Source organism: Neolamprologus brichardi, chromosome 13, assembly GCF_056152115.1.
Source record: "Neolamprologus brichardi isolate AB-2024 chromosome 13, ASM5615211v1, whole genome shotgun sequence".
NCBI classification, from domain to species: domain Eukaryota; kingdom Metazoa; phylum Chordata; class Actinopteri; order Cichliformes; family Cichlidae; genus Neolamprologus; species Neolamprologus brichardi.
The window spans coordinates 27706228-27727795 of NC_142116.1; the positions used below are offsets into that span (position 1 = coordinate 27706228).

At 39.7% G+C, this 21568-nt stretch overlaps 1 protein-coding gene across 3 annotated transcripts; it reads right to left on the bottom strand.

Moving 5' to 3' along the window:
* Positions 1–921: 921 nt before the first annotated feature.
* Positions 922–20312, bottom strand: LOC148100022 (isoaspartyl peptidase/L-asparaginase-like). Of its 3 annotated transcripts, none has more exons than XM_087850405.1 (7): positions 20243–20312; positions 8187–8382; positions 7903–8045; positions 7433–7587; positions 6762–6883; positions 4710–4820; positions 922–1833 (listed from the first exon to the last, which is right to left on the bottom strand). In XM_087850405.1, the coding sequence occupies exons 2-7, from the start codon at positions 8380–8382 to the stop codon at positions 1628–1630; spliced, it is 933 nt and encodes a 310-aa protein (XP_087706531.1). In that variant the 5' UTR covers positions 20243–20312; the 3' UTR covers positions 922–1627. The 3 variants fall into 3 exon arrangements, with proteins under 3 accessions (XP_087706531.1, XP_087706530.1, XP_087706529.1); XM_087850404.1 differs by having other exon boundaries at positions 8187–8419; positions 20243–20310; XM_087850403.1 differs by lacking the exon at positions 20243–20312 and adding an exon at positions 8659–14717 and having other exon boundaries at positions 8187–8419.
* Between the last annotated feature and the right edge of the window lie 1256 nt (positions 20313–21568).

Genomic DNA, 21568 nt, shown 5'->3' on the forward strand with positions numbered 1-21568 from the left:
TAACATCATAGCACCCACCCAGCTGTATAGAAACTCCGTTATGCTAGCTAGTACGCAGTACAGAAAAAGTCAGAATAACGAAAATAAACTCCACCTAAACTTGGTTTCCATCTGACCCAGATAGACTGCAGGTCATAACTTCTTACCTGAAGTTCAGTTCACACTTGGACCGGCGGCCGCCTCGGGTCTCTTTTCCTTCTCCTCCACCTGCTGGCCTCCAACACTTGCTAATGTTACTGAATCTGTGGAAGCTCCGCGATAGCCACCACACGAAGTAACGAGTAACGACCCTATCTAAATCCCAATAACGACTAACGCGTTCCTGATTTTGGCATAATAACTAGTTACCGTGCCCGTTACCACAATAATAACGTAGTTACTGTAACGCGTTACTTAATAACGCGTTAGTCCCAACACTGCTTAGCAGTAACAATTAGGGGCCGGAATGTTAGTGCCATTTATAGTTATTACATGTTTTGTTTTGAAAAGCCTGAAAAGGATATGGTGCTTTTTTTGTGAAAGGTTTGTGAGAAATAAAACAAGCCAATGGCAGAGCGACACAATGGTTTTACCGTCGTTGTTGCACAAACCGACGCATAAAACAGCCTCTTGTCCATCCAGACTCTTATTTTAGATATAAGAGAAATAGAGAACTCCAAGAAGAAACAAAGATAGCCATTACAATCAGTATTAACAATCATTATGTGATCAGCAGCTCTTCACAGACACTGGGTCAGTTCATCCGCCAGCACATTTAACACACATAAAGCAGCAAGGCAGCAGTTCTCTATAAAATGTTCACAATACTTGATTGCACAACGTCATCAAAGAGCAGATTAGTGGAAGCTGAAGCGGTTCAGTAATTTACACTGACATCACATTAACACAAAAACGGTAAAAATAAAACATCTGAAGATCACATTCACAAATATTTCGATTCAGTTTATTTAAAATCCCCACACCACATTTTCAGTTTCCGATTTATTTTGCAGTGATTGCCATTCAAACATTCAAAATGACATTCATTTGAAAAAATCTCACGAAAAATCTTTTTTTCAATCAAGAAATGTAAACAACTCTGTAATTTTATTCTTAAGAAATGAGATCAAATGAATGGCTTGGAGTTCTTAAGTCCTGTACAGGACCTACGGGACTCGTGTCCACTTTGCTTCCTGCACAGACTCACTCGAAACCTGAACTTAATGAACATACAATAAAAGAACGTTCATGGGTATTCACGGTTACGGTCTGGACTTGGTTCCTGGTACAATGCTGCCAAAAACAATCATTTACACATGACTTACTGGTGATTTTGAACTTATTGCTTAATACCATTTATCCTAAATAAAGCCCTTGCTAGGCCTGATGTGATTGCTAACATACAAGCACTAAGGCAATGTTAAGACTGCATTAAAGGAGTTTTAAGAGTGTAATCTGAAATTAGTTCCAGCCTAGAATTCATAGGCTCTGTAAGCCTTTGCAGATAAAAACATTTTGTGCTATAACTTTGTGTTTTAATCAAATGCACAATGACCATCTATCTTAGCACCTGGATAAACTTGTACTGAATTTCTTTTGTTGTCCAAGTAGTATCAAATTCTCCCTTAAAAATGATGAACAACATCCATCAGTTGATGCTTTGGGTGAAGTTTTCTCCAGAGAACTGGCCATAGTGCATAATATCCCTCTGGGCTGCAGCCCACGACATGTAGTTGCTGCTGAAGCGGGCAGCCCAGTGGCCCTGAGGATCCACTGTCACTACCCCGCCTAGCCCCCCAAGTCTGGACTGCATGCAGGCCAGGCCCAAGTCACTGGCATCTTCTACCGACCGACCTGACAAAAGAGACACAAGAAACAGCACTTTAACTCTTTTTGTTTTAATTTAACAGTCTGGAGAGAGGCTCATTGTTACAGTTAGCATTTGTCCTAAAGTCAAAACTTGGTTACAGGAAGAAAACAAGAAGAGCTTTACTGGGATAATTGGTATACTGCTACAGTGAAGGGCAAATCAAGGAAAAACAAACAAAAACCTAGGTCCAAATAGCTTCCAGGACCCCAGAAACAGTGCGTGCAAGTCCCATGGGTAAAAAGGCTTAGTCGCGGCTCCTCTGAGGAGTTTTAGTTTTTTTCTGGATGTAAATAAATCAAATATGAGAGCTGAAGCTGTGTGTGGCAAAGTGTTACCAACCTCGCATCTGGTTCTCAACCCCCTCAGCCACAGTGGCTCAGATTTGTGTGTGTGTGTGTACATGTTTAGACATCTTTGTGAGGACAGAAAATTGGCATGCTACTATACTTTTGGGGACCAACAGTCACTCACGGGGACAAAATGTCCATCCCCACAAGTCTGAAGGCATTTTTTAAGCTCAAAGTGTGGTTCTAGTGTCTCTTCAGCACTGTAGCCAGGCTGACAAAAAGTCAGAGCTCTTTTGAGCCAACCATCCCTTTAACGTTAACTAGTAATGACTTCATGAACTTCTTCACAAATAAAATTTTTGTCATTAGAGAAAAAATTACCAATAATCATCCCACAGATGTAATATTATCTACAGCTACTCTTATTACCAGTTAGACTCTTTTTCTCCAATTGATCTTTCTGAGTTAACTTCTATAATTACTTCCTCCAAACCATCAACGTGTCTTTTAGACCCCATTCCTACAAAACTGCTCAAAGAAGTCCTGCCATTGATTAATTCTTCGATCTTAAATATGATCAACCTATCTCTAATAATTGGCTATGTACCACAGGCCTTCAAGCTGGCTGTAGTTAAACCTTTACTCAAAAAGCCATCTCTAGACCCAGCAGTCTTAGCTAATTATAGGCCAATCTCCAACCTTCTTTTCATATCAAACATCCTTGAAAGAGTAGTTGTCAAACAGCTAACAGATCATCTGCAGAGGAATGGCTTATTTGAAGAGTTTCAGTCAGGTTTCAGAGTTCATCACAGCACAGAAACAGCTTTAGTGAAGGTTACATATGATCTTCTTATGGCCTCTGACAGTGGACTCATCTCTGTGCTTGTCCTGCTAGACCTCAGTGCAGCGTTCGATACTGTCGACCATAATATCCTATTAGAGCGATTAGAACATGCTGTAGGTATTACAGGTACTGCACTGCAGTGGTTTGTATCATATCTATCTAATAGACTCCAATTTGTGCATGTAAATGGAGAGTCCTCTTCACACACTGAGGTTAATTATGGAGTTCCACAGGGTTCAGTGCTAGGACCAATTCTGTTTACATTATACTTGCTTCCCCTAGGCAGCATCATTAGAAGACATAGCATACATTTTCACTGCTATGCAGATGACACCCAGCTCTATCTGTCCATGAAGCCAGATAACACACACCAATTAGTTAAACTGCAGGAATGTCTTACAGACATAAAGACCTCGATGGCCGCTAACTTTCTGCTTCTTAATTCAGATAAAACTGAGGTTATTGTACTCGGCCCTGAAAAGCTTAGAAATATGGTATCTAACCAGATTCTTCCTCTGGATGGCATTACCTTGGCCTCCAGTAACACTGTGAGGAACCTTGGAGTCATTTTTGACCAGGATATGTCCTTCAACGCACATATTAAACAAATATATAAGACTGCGTTCTTCCATTTGCGCAACATCTCTAAAGTTAGAAATATCCTGTCTCAGAGTGACGCTGAAAAACTAGTTCATGCATTTATTACTTCCGGGCTGGACTACTGTAATTCATTATTATCAGGATGTCCAAAAAACTCACTGAAAAGCCTTCAGCTAATCCAAAATGCTGCAGCAAGAGTCCTGACAGGGACTAGAAAAAAAGAGCACATTTCTCCTGTTTTGGCTTCCCTTCATTGGCTTCCTGTTAAATCCAGAATTGAATTCAAAATCCTGCTCCTCACATACAAGGTCTTAAATAATCAGGCCCCATCTTATTTTAATGACCTTGTAGTACCATATCACCCTATTAGAGCACTTCGCTCTCGCTCTGCAGGCCTACTTGTTGTTCCTAGAGTATTTAAAAGTAGAATGGGAGGGAGAGCCTTCAGTTTTCAGGCCCCTCTTCTGTGGAACCAGCTTCCAGTTTGGATTCGGGAGACAGACACTATCTCTACTTTTAAGATTAGGCTTAAAACTTTCCTTTTTGCTAAAGCATATAGTTAGGGCTGGACCAGGTGACCCTGAATCCTCCCTTAGTTATGCTGCAATAGATGTAGGCTGCCGGGGGATTCCCATGATGCATTGAGTTTTTCCTTTCCAGTCACCTTTCTCACTCACTATGTGTTAATAGACCTCTCTGCATTGAATCATATCTGTTATTAATCTCTGTCTCTCTTCCACAGCATGTCTTTTATCCTGTCTTCCTTCTCTCACCCCAACCTGTCACAGCAGATGGCCCCGCCCCTCCCTGAGCCTGGTTCTGCCGGAGGTTTCTTCCTGTTAAAAGGGAGTTTTTCCTTCCCACTGTCGCCAAAGTGCTTGCTCATAGGGGGTCATATGATTGTTGGGTTTTTCTCTGTATCTATGAAGCGCCTTGAGGTGACTTTTGTTGTGATTTGGCGCTATATAAATAAAATTGAATTGAATTGAATTGGGTTACAACTAGGTTATGGTTAGGCATTCATTTTTGATAGTTAGGGTCAGGGTAAGCGCTAGGGAAAGCATTATGTCAATGAGATGTATTTACTAAGATATGAAAACAAGTGTGTGTGTGTGTGTGTGTGTGTTACCTTGCTCCATGTGGAACAGGATGAGTCTGGCCAGTGTAATCTTCATGATGCTCTCACCGTGACCTGTGGTGGACACTGCTCCTGACTGGTTGTCAGCATACCCTCCAGACCCTGACAAAGACAAAATATTTCAGCCGTCCTGCACAGCTTATGAGCTGTTCTCTGGATCTTCCTGCAGCTATAAGCAGGTTTGGAAGCTTTATGAAAACACTAGCAACACCCAGAGGCAGCCCTGGGAGAACAGATTTTAGCCATGTCTTTAATGATAAACTGACAGATGGCTAATGCTGCTGTTGTGTAGTCACATTTCTAATAATTGAACGGCTAATGTTATTATGTGCACCAGCCGAGCATCATAACATTTATGATGACTGTTTAATATTTTGATGTTGTGAAACAGGAGCTTTACTGACCTCCCAAAATGCCTTATAAGGACCAGGGAGGTGTGTTCTGCTGCCAGTGAGAGGCGGGGCTATGAACGTTGTGTGAAGCAGCTGGAGAAGGTGCAGATGGCATTGCTTGTATCAACACTATTGCAGAGAAGTATCTAATTTGTAAGTGTTTGCATAGATTAGTATCGGAGTATAGATTCTGTGTGTGCCATCTCCCTCCCCTCACCCCAAACCGCAGATAGCCGCCCCTCCTTATCCTTGTTCTGCTAGAAGCTTCTTCCTGTTAAAAGGAAGATTTTTCTTTCCACTATAACCACGTCCTCGCTCATAGGGTTCTTCTGATTGTTGGGGTTTTCTCTGTATTATCGTAGGGTCTTTACCTTACAATATGAACTGTTGTTGTGATTTGGGATTATACAAATAAAACTGAATTGAATAAAATTGATAACCCTACTCAGTGCATATGCTGCCTACACTAGCTATGGTACTTAAAAAACAAAACAAAAACAAGTACTATTGTGTTACCAGAGCTTCATGTCTAATTCTTTCCATTAATATCTGTTCTGATGTTTGATTAATGGAAAAATGTCTTTTCAGAGATACCATGACCACTTCTTGAACACCTGAACAATTCTTCACCAATAGACTGTGCAAGCTTAGCCTTTTATGAGGGTAAACTTGTTGAAATTGTTTGTTGCTGATGTAACATACAGTTTATGGCACAACCTTACTTACATTCATTTGAGTCTGATCTCCCCACTGAGTTTGCAGTTTTGGTGCCATTTGGAACATTTGAATGTAATTATTTGGCAAATATTATGGCCGTTTGTGCAACATTGTCGCAGTTGAAACACTAAATGCATTGAGCAAGCCACATGGGTGACACATGGGTGTCAGACTGAATATATATGTCTTTTATATACAGTCTATCTACATGCCACCTTGTATGTTCTTGAAACAGCATTTGGACATTTAATACTGTCAATAAAGAGGCTCTGCTATGAAATGTTGAAGATGTTGTTATTAAAAACATTTTTAGAAGTCTCATCTGCACATGGATGCAGTTACACATTTATTTCGCTAGATGGAAGACTAAGGCTTTCCCTTAAATTTGCTTGAACTGAACCACAGCAGGCAGCAACACTGTTGTGATTCAGACTTTTGGTTGTTGTAATCAAATGAATGAAATAAGTTCCAGTTCCTTTTGCAAAGCAGCCCACTGCTTTAAAACTTTGATTCTGCACATTTGTCTCTTTAATCAATGTTCTGCACTAGTTTTGCAGACAGTCTTTTTTTTTTAATTCAAGCATTTGTTTCAAAAAATACTCCTGTCACTCATTTATCGATAGTGACAGATTAGACGGGATTGACGCAACTACCAAAAGCAAGTTGCTGCCGTTTACCAAACTAGACTAGGATTTAGCCACTGATATCACAGCATACACCTATGTTTAAATACAATTTAGGTCAGAGGTTTTTTTCCTGCTGCTGTCTAACAAAATATTCTTAGGTAACCTAGAATTGAATCAAATATTAACCATACTCCCATTGTTCATTAAATAACTATTCATTTAAGACTGGCTAAAGGTTAAAAGCTCAGCGAAGACACAAAATTGATTACAACTGCATGTAAATAATTACCAGGCATGTGTGAACTGACCTATGATGGGGGTGTCACCCACCCGACCTTCCATCTGGTTCAGCATCCCACCAGTGGAAGTTGCACAGGCTAAGTTGCCCTCTAAGTCAACTGCTACTGCACCAACCGTGCCTGCCTTCCCCCTACAAAAGAGAGCAGAGCAGCAGAACATGTCTGAGAGCTCTAGTTCTACTTTGTTCTGTTTTGTTTTTTCCTCTCCGTCTGTCATATACACTCAGCGGCCACTTCATTAGGTACTCTTGTTTAACTGCTCAACACCAACGTCTATGCAGTTTTCTGCAGACTGGTAAAAAGGACTGGAAAAGCTCTGCTTCTCTAAGATGTTTGTTTTTTAAATACCCAATCATTTTGCTAACCCGCTGTTAATTTACCCAATTAGTTGCCAAATATTCCTTTTCAGTCTTTTTTTAAATTCAAAGTGAGATAACATCTTTCTGGGTTTGTGTAAGTCCTGCAAAGACTCGCTTCTTCCCTTTATCTACACTAAGAGACGTGAGTGAAGGAAGTCAGGGTCCACATTATGCAACACAGTGAGCTTATGGATAAGTGCGTACACGGCAGAGATGTCTATTGATCGGTTACATACTAAAAGGGCTCATTTCATTTCTGGATATTACTTTAAAAAAATAAAAATAAATAATGCTAGCAAGCTTAAAACTGTTGTGTCTCACATTTGGCACTCCACAGGGTTGGCATCAGGTGCAAGGTTCTTCCTCCAGCGCATGCGGGAATACTCAGTGATGAGGGACTCCTGGGGGACCTCCTCGATCCCCATGGATCGAGCAAACTGATTAGCACCTTCGGCTGTCAGACACGCGTGACTGGTCTGAAGCAAAGATCAAAGTTCACACTGTAAACAGTTACAGAGCACATTTGAAATACTGTGCTTCGTCCAGACTATACTAACGGTTTCAGTTCAAGCATATAGAATTTTGTTCTTATCGGAAGAAGGAATCATAGCTACAGCTGTCAACAGGCTGTAATCAGCACCTTTAGCTACATTGATAGATAAAGGTGCTGATGAAGGCAGAAAGGTCCTGTAGGTGTCCATCATGTATTTACAGATAAAAATCCACAGCGGTCTCCACACATGCATGATTCCACACAGTTCCTGCAGTTCAGTCAGGAGAAACATGCATACCTTGTCCATAACAAGTCTTGCTAGCTGGATGGGGTTAGCTATGTTGCGTACTGCGGACACTGCTCCGCTTGCAAGTGTTTTGCCATCCATCACGATAGCGTCCATCTCCACCTCACCTTTGATGTTCAGCACTGACCCACAACCTAAAATATGATTTGAGAAATGATGCAGCTCCAAGAATCTTTAGTGTCCTGCAGTGACATATGGCTTGTTAGTGTGTGTATATAATATATATATATATATATATATATATATATATATAAAATTCTCAGTTTCTCCATTACCTGCATTGAAGGCAGGGTTATTCTCCATCTGGCTCACAGCCTCCACCACAGCATCCATGCTGCTGCCCCCTCCCTTGAGGATAGCGTACCCTGTCCGCACTGCTGCACGAACCCCTGAAATGGCCAGTTCCAACCGCTCCTTTGGGACAAACCCTGCCCCTCCATGCACCACCACCACTGGCAAGAGGTCAGTCATCTGGCAAGAAGTGTCACTCAAATAATATCTGGTGAATCTTTCAGCACAAACAAGATATTTTTAACGCAGACACGTACACAAACACACACACACACACACACACACACACACACGGGTTATGTTAAGCAACAGGTATAAAAAGGCCAACATGTCCTTTTACAAAATAAGACTGCAGCACAAACACTGCTTAACAGATGATAAAAAAGCACAAATATTCTGGACTTCTGTTAAGAAACAAACAAAGAAATAAACAAAACAAAACAAAACAAATTATACCTAAATGTGGCAGATCCCCAGGTAACTCAGAGTTTGACGAGCCGAGAAATGAGAACAAATGGGTATGTTGTGCAAGTAAAAGTGCTTGCGGACCTGAAGGTGAATGGGGTCAAACTCCAGAAATTCAAAAACATTATCTCCAACTGGTAAATCATTTGCATGTTTTGGTCAAGAGCTTCTCTTTAACAGCAAGGTTGTTTTCTTGTTTTGTTTTGTTTTTTATGCCAGCATATGCCAGTTCTATGGGAATCCCCCACTTTGGTGCAAAAATAGGATTTTAAGCCTGTCAAACTCAGCTTTCATTGCAGAATCAACTAAATTGTGTGTGTGTGGGGGGGGGGGACTGGGGATTGTGTTTTGGTTAGTGCTATCAGCGTTAATCTCCTGAAAATGCCATTAATGCCATAACCGCATTAACACGGCAACTCTCCGTTAGCAAGTTAGCTCAGACGCCCCTGTGTGGGGCTGCACTGCGTCAACACGTTAGCTTGTTAATAGGGCTGGGCATCACTGATTTCTAGAATGGATTCGATTCCGATTCAAAAGGTCCCATATCGATTCGATCCATTATTCAGTAGGGCTGTTCGATATAACGATATATATCGGATGACGATAAACATCTATTGTTTCATTTTATGCTATCGTTTGTTTCATGGTGTCGCAAAATAAACTGTTTACGGCAATATTTTTTCATCGTTTTGACGTTCACTGTAGTGGCTATATTAATTCCTTAAAGTTCTCTCCTTCTCTTATATTTAATATAACCACACTACTGACAAGACAAGCGCCTGTTTTTATGTGTTGTCCTTAGCAACAATAACGGTAAAATCATCGCGTGTCCGCTTGTTTATTTTCCACATAAACCTTTCACAATAAAGCTCAAGATCCTGTTGAGACTTTTCAAAATAAACTGAATCACATGAAAGAGGATGCAGAGCATTTTCGGATGAGAAGCAAAAAAGAGCCGCCAGGTGCTAAAAAATAAACCTTAGACTCAAACGTTAGAACAGGCTTTTCCCCCCAGCACACTGTGTAATAAATACTCACAAAGAAAACGGTGGCCTTACGGTGTACATTTTAGGACATCGTCAGGTCTCAGGAAAAAAGTTGTCAGGTCTCAGACTCAGACGAAAAAATGTCAGGTCTCAGACTCAGACAAATTGACCCGGGGCATGTTTACTCATCCAAAAGTGTCAGAAACACTGGTATTGATTATTTTACAACTTTCTTTTATAATTTTGATTTTTTTTGTTTTCTGTAGTGATGCAGATGACATGTGACATCTCTTCTGTTCTGGGTCAATCTGACCCGCAACATAACAGGAGGGTTAAACAAGCAGCTGTTTTTATGTGCATTAAAGTTATATAAAAATTTAACAGTGCAAATTCCTTGCTGAAAGTTTAACCAAAAGGCATTTCCAGTGAAAATTGGCCGACATATCCTCAGCATAACTATGTATAATATCCACAAAACTTAAAAGAGGTTAAACACACACAATACGGTAATATTATGTTGAAGCACCGTACGTATCACTCCGCGAGGCTCCTGCCTACGATAGCCGTAATGCTCCGACAATCCATCAAGCGGTGCGGCTTTGTAGCTTAGCAAAGTCGTACTGAAACATTTGACAGATTTTCGAGCGGTGTGTACATAAAATCGGTTCGAGGTCAGTAAACACAACCAGAATTCATACATAAGGCACACGCGATTATAAGGGGCACTGTCGATTTTCAGAAAAATCAAAGAATTGATTTTAAGTATGCTGTATTTTCCAAACAACACGGTAATAACGTCGTTCCGCTAGCATGCTCTACCAAAAATAGTGCTTTGTTGTTTATCTGACGGACGAAAGCTAAACCAGTTCCACACCACTGAAGTTGCAGCATTTTTACAAACCAGTTCTGGTTCATCCGTTTCATTCAACGATCCACTTTCGCTCTTCTCATTCTCCGTCACCGCCATGTGCGTATGAAAGCAAAGGCACTGCGCATGCATGTTTTACCCATATTCTATCGCGATATTTCATTTTCCTATCGTTGCCCAACATTACACCGGTATTACCATGAACGGTATGATATAGCCGAACCCTACACCACGCCATCATGGTATCAAATCATGCATGGCACGGAAGTTATCACATGTCCAGGCCCGTCTGAAGTTTGCCAGTGACCATCTGGATAATCCAGAGGAAGCATGGGAGAAAGTCATGTGGTCATATGAGACCATGGTAATTTTTGGTTTTTATGGGCCCATGTTTTTTTGTTGTTGTTTTTTTTCCGTAACGGTATAAACAATGAAAGGTGGAGGATGGGCCAGATGCTGGCAGATAAGTAAAAATAACTCAGTTGTTTGGTGGTGGCTATGGAGGAGCTTCCACAGATTCAGTAAAATTAGCAAGTGGTGGACTCTCTGTGTTGTGATTTACCATCCCCCGAAATATAATAAGACTTTCATTAACAATTTTGCTGACCTTTTAGCATCTCTTTATTAGTGTGAATGCTTGAAAAGTATTGTTCTTCGAATCTTTATTCTATTTTATTCCGTACGTTTTTTGCCGTCTATCTCCTTCAAAACCGTTCAACTTAGAAAAACCATTTTAACACCATTAGATTCCTCTTCTTTTGGACATGACTGCTTCTATTTTTCTCATTTTTAACATTTATATTTTTAAAATTATTCAACAACTTTATTCAACAAAAATTTCCCATGTATTTCAATGGAGAGACCCTTCAAATTCTCATTCAACTTACTCCTCTTTAAACTGTATCTATTTCCACATACATTGACGTAGAGCCTTCATTCAAACTTTAAAACGAAGACAAGATATTCAACTATTCAACTTGTATTTATCTTTTCAATATCTATTATACTTTTTATTCAGTTCCAGTTTAAGTTTCATCCTTTTTTCAGCCGTTTCAGAGTTTATAATGGGTGTGTATGGGACGGACTGTTGGCGCTAAAGTGAGACAGTTCAACTGGTAGAGTGAAAAGAGAAAAAAAATTAATCTTAAAATCTTCTCTTTAAACTGCTGCTGTGTCCGCAGCGTTTCCTGTACAGGTATGATTTTACCCTCAAATGTAGCCATCGCTGTCCTCTTTCATCCAATGTGTTTATTATTGTAATAGGTGTTATGGTTCTTTCATAAATGTCACCAATGCACAGCCTCCTCCCTCCAACTCTTCCATAGACTCCAATGTTAAAATGGCTCAGAAAGTTTGTTTGAAAATCAGAAGTACAGGCTGTCTTTACGCTGTCATTACGTCCGTATAATAAACTCCACAGGCATGAAAACTGAGAATTTGGTAGACTAGACATTGCTGCCACTCACGGTGAAAGAATTTTGTCAATATGACATGTACTTTTCATTTGGGAATGATTTGTTTCGGGCTGACGTTTCTGTTCATTTTAAGCAGCAGAAGTGAGGTGCATGTCTGTGTGCGTGTGTATGGAGCCATTGGGTGCCGTCACTATAGCAACCAGGCTCACACCTGCCTGCCTAACGAGCTCTCTCTCACTCTGCCAAGATTCATCTTAAACACTTCTCTTTCAACTGCTGCTGTGTCCACAGTGTTTGCTCTACAGCTATCATTTTACCCTCAAATCATAGCCATTGTTCTTCTTCTTTCCAACACCGTGTCTTTCAAAGCTCAGACATTTAAACTTTTTAAACTGTGTGGATCCAAGTAGAGGGATCACATTTTAGTCATTCAGTGATTTAAAGAATATGAACTTTTAATATTCATTCAGATGTTTTTTGACTCTAAATTTTCTTTTCTTATTTCTTAGGTTTTTGTAATATACATTTAAAACATTTTCAGCTATTTTACAACTTCTTCTGTGTGAACGTCAGCTTTTAGCACTTTTGTTTTCAGGTTTTCAGCTTTCTAGTTTAAATTATGATCGTGTTCTTATCACTGGCGATTTTAACATTCACATTTGTTGTAAAGATGATGTGTTTGCCAAGGATTTTTTAGCCTTAGCTGACTGTTTTAATCTCAGCCAGATTACCCACTTCAAAGGACATACCCTTGATTTGAGTTTTTCTTATGGACTGGACATCTGTATCAGGGACATTAGCAACATTGGAATCTCTGACCATTTCCCAGTCATCTTTGATGCTGAGTTATGCAAAATGGACCAGGACTTTGAGGGTCCTCGGCGTCTTGTGTGCATAATCAATCCTGCGACTGTGGCTGAATTTTCAGCTGCTTTCTCCAAATCTGTTCTTCCTGACATTAATCGTTCTACACCCTCTCCAGTTGATGATTTTGCTAACTCCTTCCTCTCTACATGCTCTTCTTTACTGGACGTTGTGGCCCCTGAAGCTGCCCTCAACCATGGTTAAATGAGTCTTTACGTGCTCTACGACGCATTTGCCGCCAAGTTGAAAGACAGTGGAAAAAAGATAAGCTCCAGTTGTCTTTTGACATCCTTCGCAGGACCCGCCTGGAATTCTAGAAATCTGTTAGGTTGGCTAAGGCAGGTTTCCTGTCGGCTGTCATTACGGATAACAGTCACAATCCACATTTTTTATTTAAAACCTTTAACTCATTGATTAATCCCTGTCCTGTAACGCCTAGACTGGCTTCCTTAGCTCTTTGTGAATGATTTTTAAATTATTTTACAGGCAGAATCTTATCGCTACGTTCACACTGCAGGTCTTAATGCTCAATTCCGATTTTTTGATCAAATCTGATTTTTTTGTCTGCTTGTTCACACTACGAATAAAATGCGACAGCAAACGCTCTCTAGTGTGAACGTTCAAAGCGGCCCGCATGCGCAAAACAAGACGTCACACACAACGCGCTCTGTTTAGACCCAGAGCAAACAGTATTGTTTGACTGATGGCCGTTAATATAAAGACTAAGGACTTTACGTTTCCCAATTTTTGCTTTAAGTTATTTTGTTATTTACATAATAATGTAGATAACCTAATAATGATCCTTATTGCTGTTTTAGAGGAGCGGTGCTTCAAAGGATAGTTGCAGATTTCTGTCAGAATCTGCAGATTATACAGTACAAATAAAATGTTCACGTCTCTCCAACATTGTCTTCCCAACAGTTTCACTGACATCTACACTGGATGGCCAAGAAGCGTTTGCGATGTCTTCTCGGGGGCTACTCCAGCACTGATAATTGGCGTCTAGATTTGGATTCTGGCGTCTAGATTGACACAAGACAGCTTTCTTGTGTCTTGTGACGTAAAAGATGGATTTAATGCGACCTGACAATTCACACAGCAGTCGCTTTCTAAAACATTGGATATGTATCGGATTCAGTACCACATACCAAAGTGACCCAGATCGGATTTGAAAATATCGGATTTGTGCCGTTCACACTGTCATACCATGATCGGATATGGGTCGCATACACTGTAAAATGTAATATTGTGTTTAATTAAAAATATTAAATAGGCTGAACTCAGTTTTTATCAATTTGTTATTAGAACTCAATTTAAATAAGTTACCAGTACTTTTTATGCAAAAATGCTGAAAAACTGATAAAAATGCTGATTTATTTGAGTTGTCTTAACTTAGAAAAACTAAGTAAGATGGAAGTTTTGCTTCTCAGTGTGGAAGGACGAAAGATGTGTCTTGAAAATGCCACGTCACTACCGTCCTCCTCCCTCTTGGATCAGTCCTCATGTTTATGGTGCCAGCATTTGTTATGGAATATGTTGAGCAAACCTGGAAAAGCATCAGTTCAGGATATTATTGTTTTCATTGCTGTGAGTCTTTACCTGATACACTGACTTGGTGAGTAAATGTTTACTCTCTTGAAAACTGATTTTGTGGCTTCTCTTAGTTTAGCACCAGGTTTATAATCTTGCTAGTTAGTGTTAACCTAGCGTTGCTGCTGCCGCTGGGCTCATGCTACTTAAAAATTAACACCACAGCCTTAAAAACCTTACATAAAACTATGTCTGTGAAATTTTCTGTTGATTGTTTGAAATAAAAAAGTGAGATAAGACCCTAGACAAAATTCTTCGGGAGGTGCAGCCGTTAGGGGTGGGGTGTATTTTCAATCCATAGCCATAACTAACTAACTAACTAACTAAATATATATATATATATATATATATATATATATATATATATATCAATCATGTTTAACCTGAGTAGCAAAAGATCGCAGGGGGTTGAAAACAATAAGCCAGGAGTTAGCTGTGCTCGCGGACTCTTCGGTCAGCTATCGTGCTGGTGGATAATGGAGCTCTCCAAAAACATGGAAGCACTTTTGCAAATATGTGATATTTTGATAAATTAAGTAGATATTTGAGCATTACATAGCTACATTCTCGGCTGAAAATATCTTAGAAGGTTATTTTGTGACCCAGAAAGGGTAGTCTGGGGAAAAGGGGGATCGCGTTTGTCGGCCGCGGTTGTTGGAGCCTGTGTACTTGTAAGCGCGGCAATGGCGGAGGAGCACGGCTAAAAAACGTATTAATTTTTCTGGGTCACAAAATAAAGTTTTAAGATATTTTCAGGCGAAAATGTTGCTGTGTAAAGTTCAAATATCTGTTCGATTTATCAAGACATCACATATTTGCAAAAATGCGCCAAACTTTTCAGAGACGTCCATTTTTTTCATGCGTTGTGGCAGCTTTTGAACATCTGTGGCATCTATTAATGTCAAATCTAGCCTTTATTTAACAACATAAGCAAACTATTTTACAATAATTGCACAGCCATTAAGGATCAAATCAGTTTCTGAAAAATGTTCTGTTTTTTCTCCCTCTGCTTGCTTCTTACTGTCTTTGAGGCTTGGGACCAGCACTCCTGCTGTTGGACAGAAAGACATCAGTAAGTATTTTGGTTTTCCAATATATTAGCAACTGTCAGTGACATTTATATTAATCAGGCTGAACTTTAATCATACTTTAGATCAGCCTGTTTTACTTATTGTTTTCTTTGTGCTTTGGTTTGGGGAAGTTGTTTCTGTACTGATCTTTTCCTGTCTTCTGTTATTAGACTTGAAATATGACTGCACTATGCTGTTGCTGGTGACTCCAGTTAATTCTACAAGACATGCTGTGTAAGTAAACAAACAACAACAGTTTGGTCTGCATTTCTTGAAAGATCACATCCCCCAAACTTAGTTTAGAGGGTCTACACTGTAAATAGTGAAGTCTGCAAGTTTTCTAACAGCAAAATTTGTTTTGTGCCCAAATCATTTTGCACATTATTAGAATGAAAGTTATTGGCCATGTTTGCATAGCTTATGCAAAATTATGCTTTCATGACATTATTGTGTGTTGGGTGGTGGTCAGGGCTATCCAGACTGACAATTGGGACATTGAATGTCACCTCTCCGATGGGGAGGGAGCCTTAGATTGTCCAAATTGGAGTCTGTTTTATACCAAATGCAGAAAAAAATGTTTTAAGAAAGCAATTAAGTTCATGTTCCAAAAAATATGATTGTTTGCTTGCAGGACAACAGGAGAGATGAGTCCTCCGTCACAGATAGTGTGGTCAGTGAAGATGGTCACCTGCAGGTTCAAGCTCATTGCATCTCCAACCTACATTCACTGCCACTGTACTTAAGGGAAGTTAAAGACTTTCTTCTGCACCTACATTTGGATCACCTCGATCCATGATAGTCATTCAGGCAGTAATGCCTGGACTGGAAACAAGCCATCCTTAAAATAATACAACATTCCAGCTCCTGTGTTGGAATGAAAAACAAATGTGTTGTTTAAATTAGAGACTGCACTTGTGACAGAACAATAAATATTTTATTTTGATTATATAAGTAATGCAAGTACAAAACAAACTTGTGGTAGGCCTAAACTTATTTTCAGAATAATTACATCTGAGACTTTGTTTCATTGTGAGATTATAACAGTGATGGCAATATAATTGTTTGTTGTTCAGCAGAACAGTGTCCAGTATGTTGGCTGTTATACTTTGTTGTGTTTGAAAATAAAAGTTGGGCTCATTTTAACATCATTACAAAAAGTGTTGTTAATTATTTTTAATCATATTCAGGTTACCACAAATTGTTTTTTCATTTAGTTGAACTTGAAATGTTTGTCAGTAGGTAAACAATTAGTATTGTACAGTCAGAAATATCAAGTTATTCTTAATACTGCAGACTTGCAATGAATAAGTTGTCCTAACAGTCATCTTAAGTAAGCTTTACTTAGGTTTTTTGAGGCAACGAGTTTCCTTAATTTTTTTGAGTTCTGAGAACTAATTAGATTTTACAGTGAAGGGTCAAAAAAAGCCAGGAGAGGGAGGTCTGGGCCTCTTTGCTTAGGCTGCTGCCCCCGCGACCCGGCCCCGGATAAAGCGGATGAAGATGGATGGATGGATGGGTCAAAAAAATCGGATTTGATGCGCTTTCGCCTGCAGTGTGAACATAGCCCCGTCTCGAAAGGGGAATATTTATTTGAATATCTATTGTGCATTTTTAAAATACAATTCACACACTCGGTCCTCGTCGGTGTGTCGCCGAGGTCGTGGGCGGGTGGGTGCACGGGGGCTCAGCCCTGGCGCAGGGGGCCTCTTGTGCATCGGCCTAACTGGGGGGCTCTTCAACTGGCAGGGAGGTTGTTCCATCCTTGCAGGAGTCCACTCTGCAGGTGGGGGAGAGACATAGGAGAGGTGGAGAATAAACTTAACCTGGGTGTCTGTTGTCTTGTGTAGTCTGGGAGATGATTGAATGTTGGGGTGGGTACAGTTTCCTCTAGGGTGGGGTAGGGTGGGCTGCCCCGGGTCCTGTGGGGCTTGGCGGTGCTGCTGCCGTAGGCCCCGGTCTGGATGGGCCTGGGCTCCCTTGCCTTGGTGGATACCAGAGGACGGGGGTGCCTACTGGGGTCAGCGGGGGAGCTGGCCCTAGGGAGGGGCATCCTCCCCTCCCTTCTTTTCCTCCCCATCCCCGGCTACCTCCCTCTTCCCGCTCCACCACACCCACCCACACAGGTAGGGCCTTGCGTGCGGGTGATTGTATATTCCAATCAATTGGAAACATTTTAAGAGAAGTACACTTCAAATTGGGACCGCCGTCGTCGCGTGGCGGTGACGTAATCGCACTCAAAATGCGTACTTCAAGCGTGCGGTCTCTTAATTGGGACACAGCCCACGTCTCAGCTGTTTTTTTTTGTTTGTTTGTTTTTCATTCAAACCTTTATTTAAACCTCAGTACAATACAAAATAGAATTAAACAGTACCATATTAATGGTGTTGTACTTACAAAAAAATTACATACCATAGACAACCAAATAAAAGAACAATTTTCAGAACCTACAATATAAATATGCTAAGAGGAAAGTAACTGATCAAGCCAAAGAATAAAGTGATTGAAAGATTTTGATTTTTTCACAAACACCAATAGTTTTTATAGCTTTTGGGTTAGTGGAGTTCTTAATTGAATTAAGATACTGTACAAGTTCAAAGGAGAATACATAAAAAGAGGGATGTCTTCCTAAACATTTGGACTTGTGAATATGAAATTTAGCCATTAAAATTAACAAGTTAATCATATATCTGATATCACAGTTGAATTGTCTTTGGTTTTTGTGTAGACCAAATAAAACATATTTCCAAAACAGTACAAATCCATCCATCCACTTCCGCTTCTCCTTTTCAGGGTCGCGGGGGGCACTGGAGCCTATCCCAGCTGTCATAGGGCGAGAGGCAGGGTACACCCTGGACAGGTCGCCAGTCTGTCGCAGGGCCAACACACAGGGACAGACAACCATTTGCACTCTCATTCACTCGCACATTCACACCTAGTGGCAATTTGGATTATCCAATTAACCTATCCCCACAAGCTGCATGTCTTTGGACGGTGGGAGGAAGCCGGAGTGCCCGGAGGGAACCCACGCAAACACGGGGAGATGCAAACTCCACACAGAAAGACCCCGGCCTGATGTTGGAATTGAACTCAGGACCTTCTTGCTGTGCGGCAACAGTGCTAACCACCGTGCCACCGTGCTGCCCAAATGAATTTAAATACATTTTCTGAGATAAAAACATAAACTCTGCCAAAAATCTTGCACAAGGTTACAAAACCAAAAAAGATGTATAGTAGATTTCTTGGAAGTTTTACAAAAGCTACAGCTTGTATCAATGTCTAAATTAAATTTGCTTTGAAGATAATCTTTAGAAGGATAAATTCTGTGTATTAATTTATAAGAAATATCTTTAATTTTGTTGGTAATTAAAAACTGATTAGGGAGTCTCCAAACTTCGTTCCACATAATCTGACAACCAGTTCCAGAAAAAAATTACATATGGTACCGTGGTTATGCTACTCTGAAATAAAGATCTGATAGATTTATTGTTGTTTTTAGATTGCTTAGAAAAGCAAATCTTGCCAACAAAAGTTTGTATAGGAGATGCCAACGCCCTGTGGAATGAAGTGATATTAGGTTGATTCTTAAACAGCATACAAACCCCTGATGGTATTGAGCCAAATACTTTTGTATAATCATGACGATTTATAGCTAAATTGAAATGTAAACAAAATTCTTCATAGGAGAAAAGCATACCATTTGAATCAAATAATTGGTTGACTAAAACAATGTTATTCCTAAACCAACTATCTAAGAAGAGAGATTTTCTTTTAAATAAAATATCCTTGTTATTCCAGATATAATAACAGTGTGGACTAAAGTTATGCTTGTAAATAAGAGTCCATGCTAAAAAAGCTTGAGGATGAAAAGCAGAGATTTTTATAGGGATTTTATCAATACCAAAATTACAGGTAAGGAAAAATTCAGTGCCACCTAACTTAAACATGAACACAGGTATAGTATTCCAAATGGAAGTAGGATTAGTGATTAGATTCTTTAACCAATTTATTTTGAATGTGTTATTTAAAGTGTTAAAATCTAACACATTAAGTCCTCCATTGACATATGAGTACTTATTAACCTCTTTTATGAGTTTATTATTAAGGTGCAATGCCAATGCAGCGTATGTAAGACGAGAGATACCTTCACGTCTCAGCTGTTTGTGGAGGTAAAATACGTCTGCAAAATTACGCTCAGCCATCGTTGTGAGTGCGCACAGCAAGGGGCGGCGAGACATTTATACAGCCGTATATCGCACATGACTATGGAAGGCGGAAGAGGAAGTAGTTCCTTTTAATGTGGACAATTCGAATGTTATAGTTTCTTTCCACTGTGTTCCTGTTAATGATAAACTACAAATTTACTCTAAATTACTAAAATATCGATATTTTAATGTGAGAATCGATTCTAGAACATAAATGATTGGTATCGGAGGAATCGATTTTTCAGGATCGATCCGCACATCACTACTCCGTAACGAAGGCACCCGGCTCTGCTCTAGTTACAGGGAATATTTGAATATTTAGTTACCTAAATATGGTAACTGAAAAGCGAAGGCAAAGAGGGTCAGTTTGTCTAACAGTGTAACAGCAAACCAGCAATCTTCATGGTATATAAAATTCAACGTCTCTTAAATTCTAATCTGAAAATCATTCTCGGTGCACTCAAACTAATCCTCACTATTCCGTCACGCTACCGGACACACGGGTTTTTCACCGCCAACGTATGAAAAACGTGAACGTATGATGACATGAAAGTAAGCATAAAAACATATACTGACTTACCACGCAGTACACAGATCCAAACACACAAGCGTCTGCGCCTTAAAATATCAAGTCCAGAAGAAGCAGGGGTACTTCCGGTATACGAAATTGACGCTTTCAAAATAATAGAAAATGAGTCCTTAAACTAGACCAGGGGTCTGCAACTTTTAACACCCAAAGAGCCGCTTGAACCCGGTTTCCACGCAAAATAAAACACTGGGAGCCACAAATACTTTTCTAAATCTAAAATGAAGATAACACTGTATATATTGTTTTTTTTACCTTTATGCTTTGTGTGAACAACTAAAGTAAGTAAGTAAAGCAACAGTGCCACCATCCCAACTAAAGCCATTTTTTTTAAAACCAATATCTGTACTTCTAGTATTTACATTTTAAAAATGGACTCATTATTTTTGCTTTAATGGATTTGGGTCGAGTTATTATTTCCTCACTTTGAGGCTTTAAACATCAAACCAATTCGAGCCTAAACAATAACACATGAAAGGAAATTCTGTTCCTTTATTAATCATGTTGCATAAAAAGAGACGACGTGTGCCAAAGTCATGGGTTAAAGGTGGGGATGTGGGGTTTTTTGTTGTTGTTTTTGCCATAACACCGGAGTGAAGTTGCCCCCCACCCACCTGTTTCAAATCAAACAAAATTTGTCTCAGTCAATTGTGCTACGTTTGTGCTGCAAAATGTTTTGTTAGTGCCGCAATCATTTTAAAGATATTATTTAAAGTTTTTAGAGGTCATCCATGGTCAACAAGCCCCTTTGTGAAAAGGTTGTGATGATTGACCTTTTGACCTTTAAACTTCCACTAATAAATTCTTTAAAACAAAAGCAGCACAAATGAAAAGTTTAGCAGCTCAAATGTAGCACAAATGCATGACATCAATTTTGTTTGATTTGGGTATTGTTGGGGCGCTGATTGACCTTGAATGACCTCTAGAAACTTTTATTAGTATCTTTAAAATGATAGCGGCACAAACCAGCACAAATGTAGCACAAATGTTTGACAGTAGAAAAGGTGGAGGGCTAACTTCACTCATGTCCCTGGAACAACTGCAGGTGTCCGTAAGTTGCAGTGTTTCAGCATCTAGATAGCCCTACTGAAGAGAAGGGAGCATAAAACTGGTGTCAAGCCAGCCCCAACTTAGTTTTGAGTATGTATATTAGTGTATATTAAGTTTTACGGTAAGAGATGTGGGGACCTGATTTCAAAACAAAAGCCAACTTTGTTTGAATTTAGCATCAACATTAACACATTCAGTCCATAATAACAAATATTAGTTAGTGTTGTTTCCACACTTTAATGCTAGATCCACAGGATACACCCAGTACTC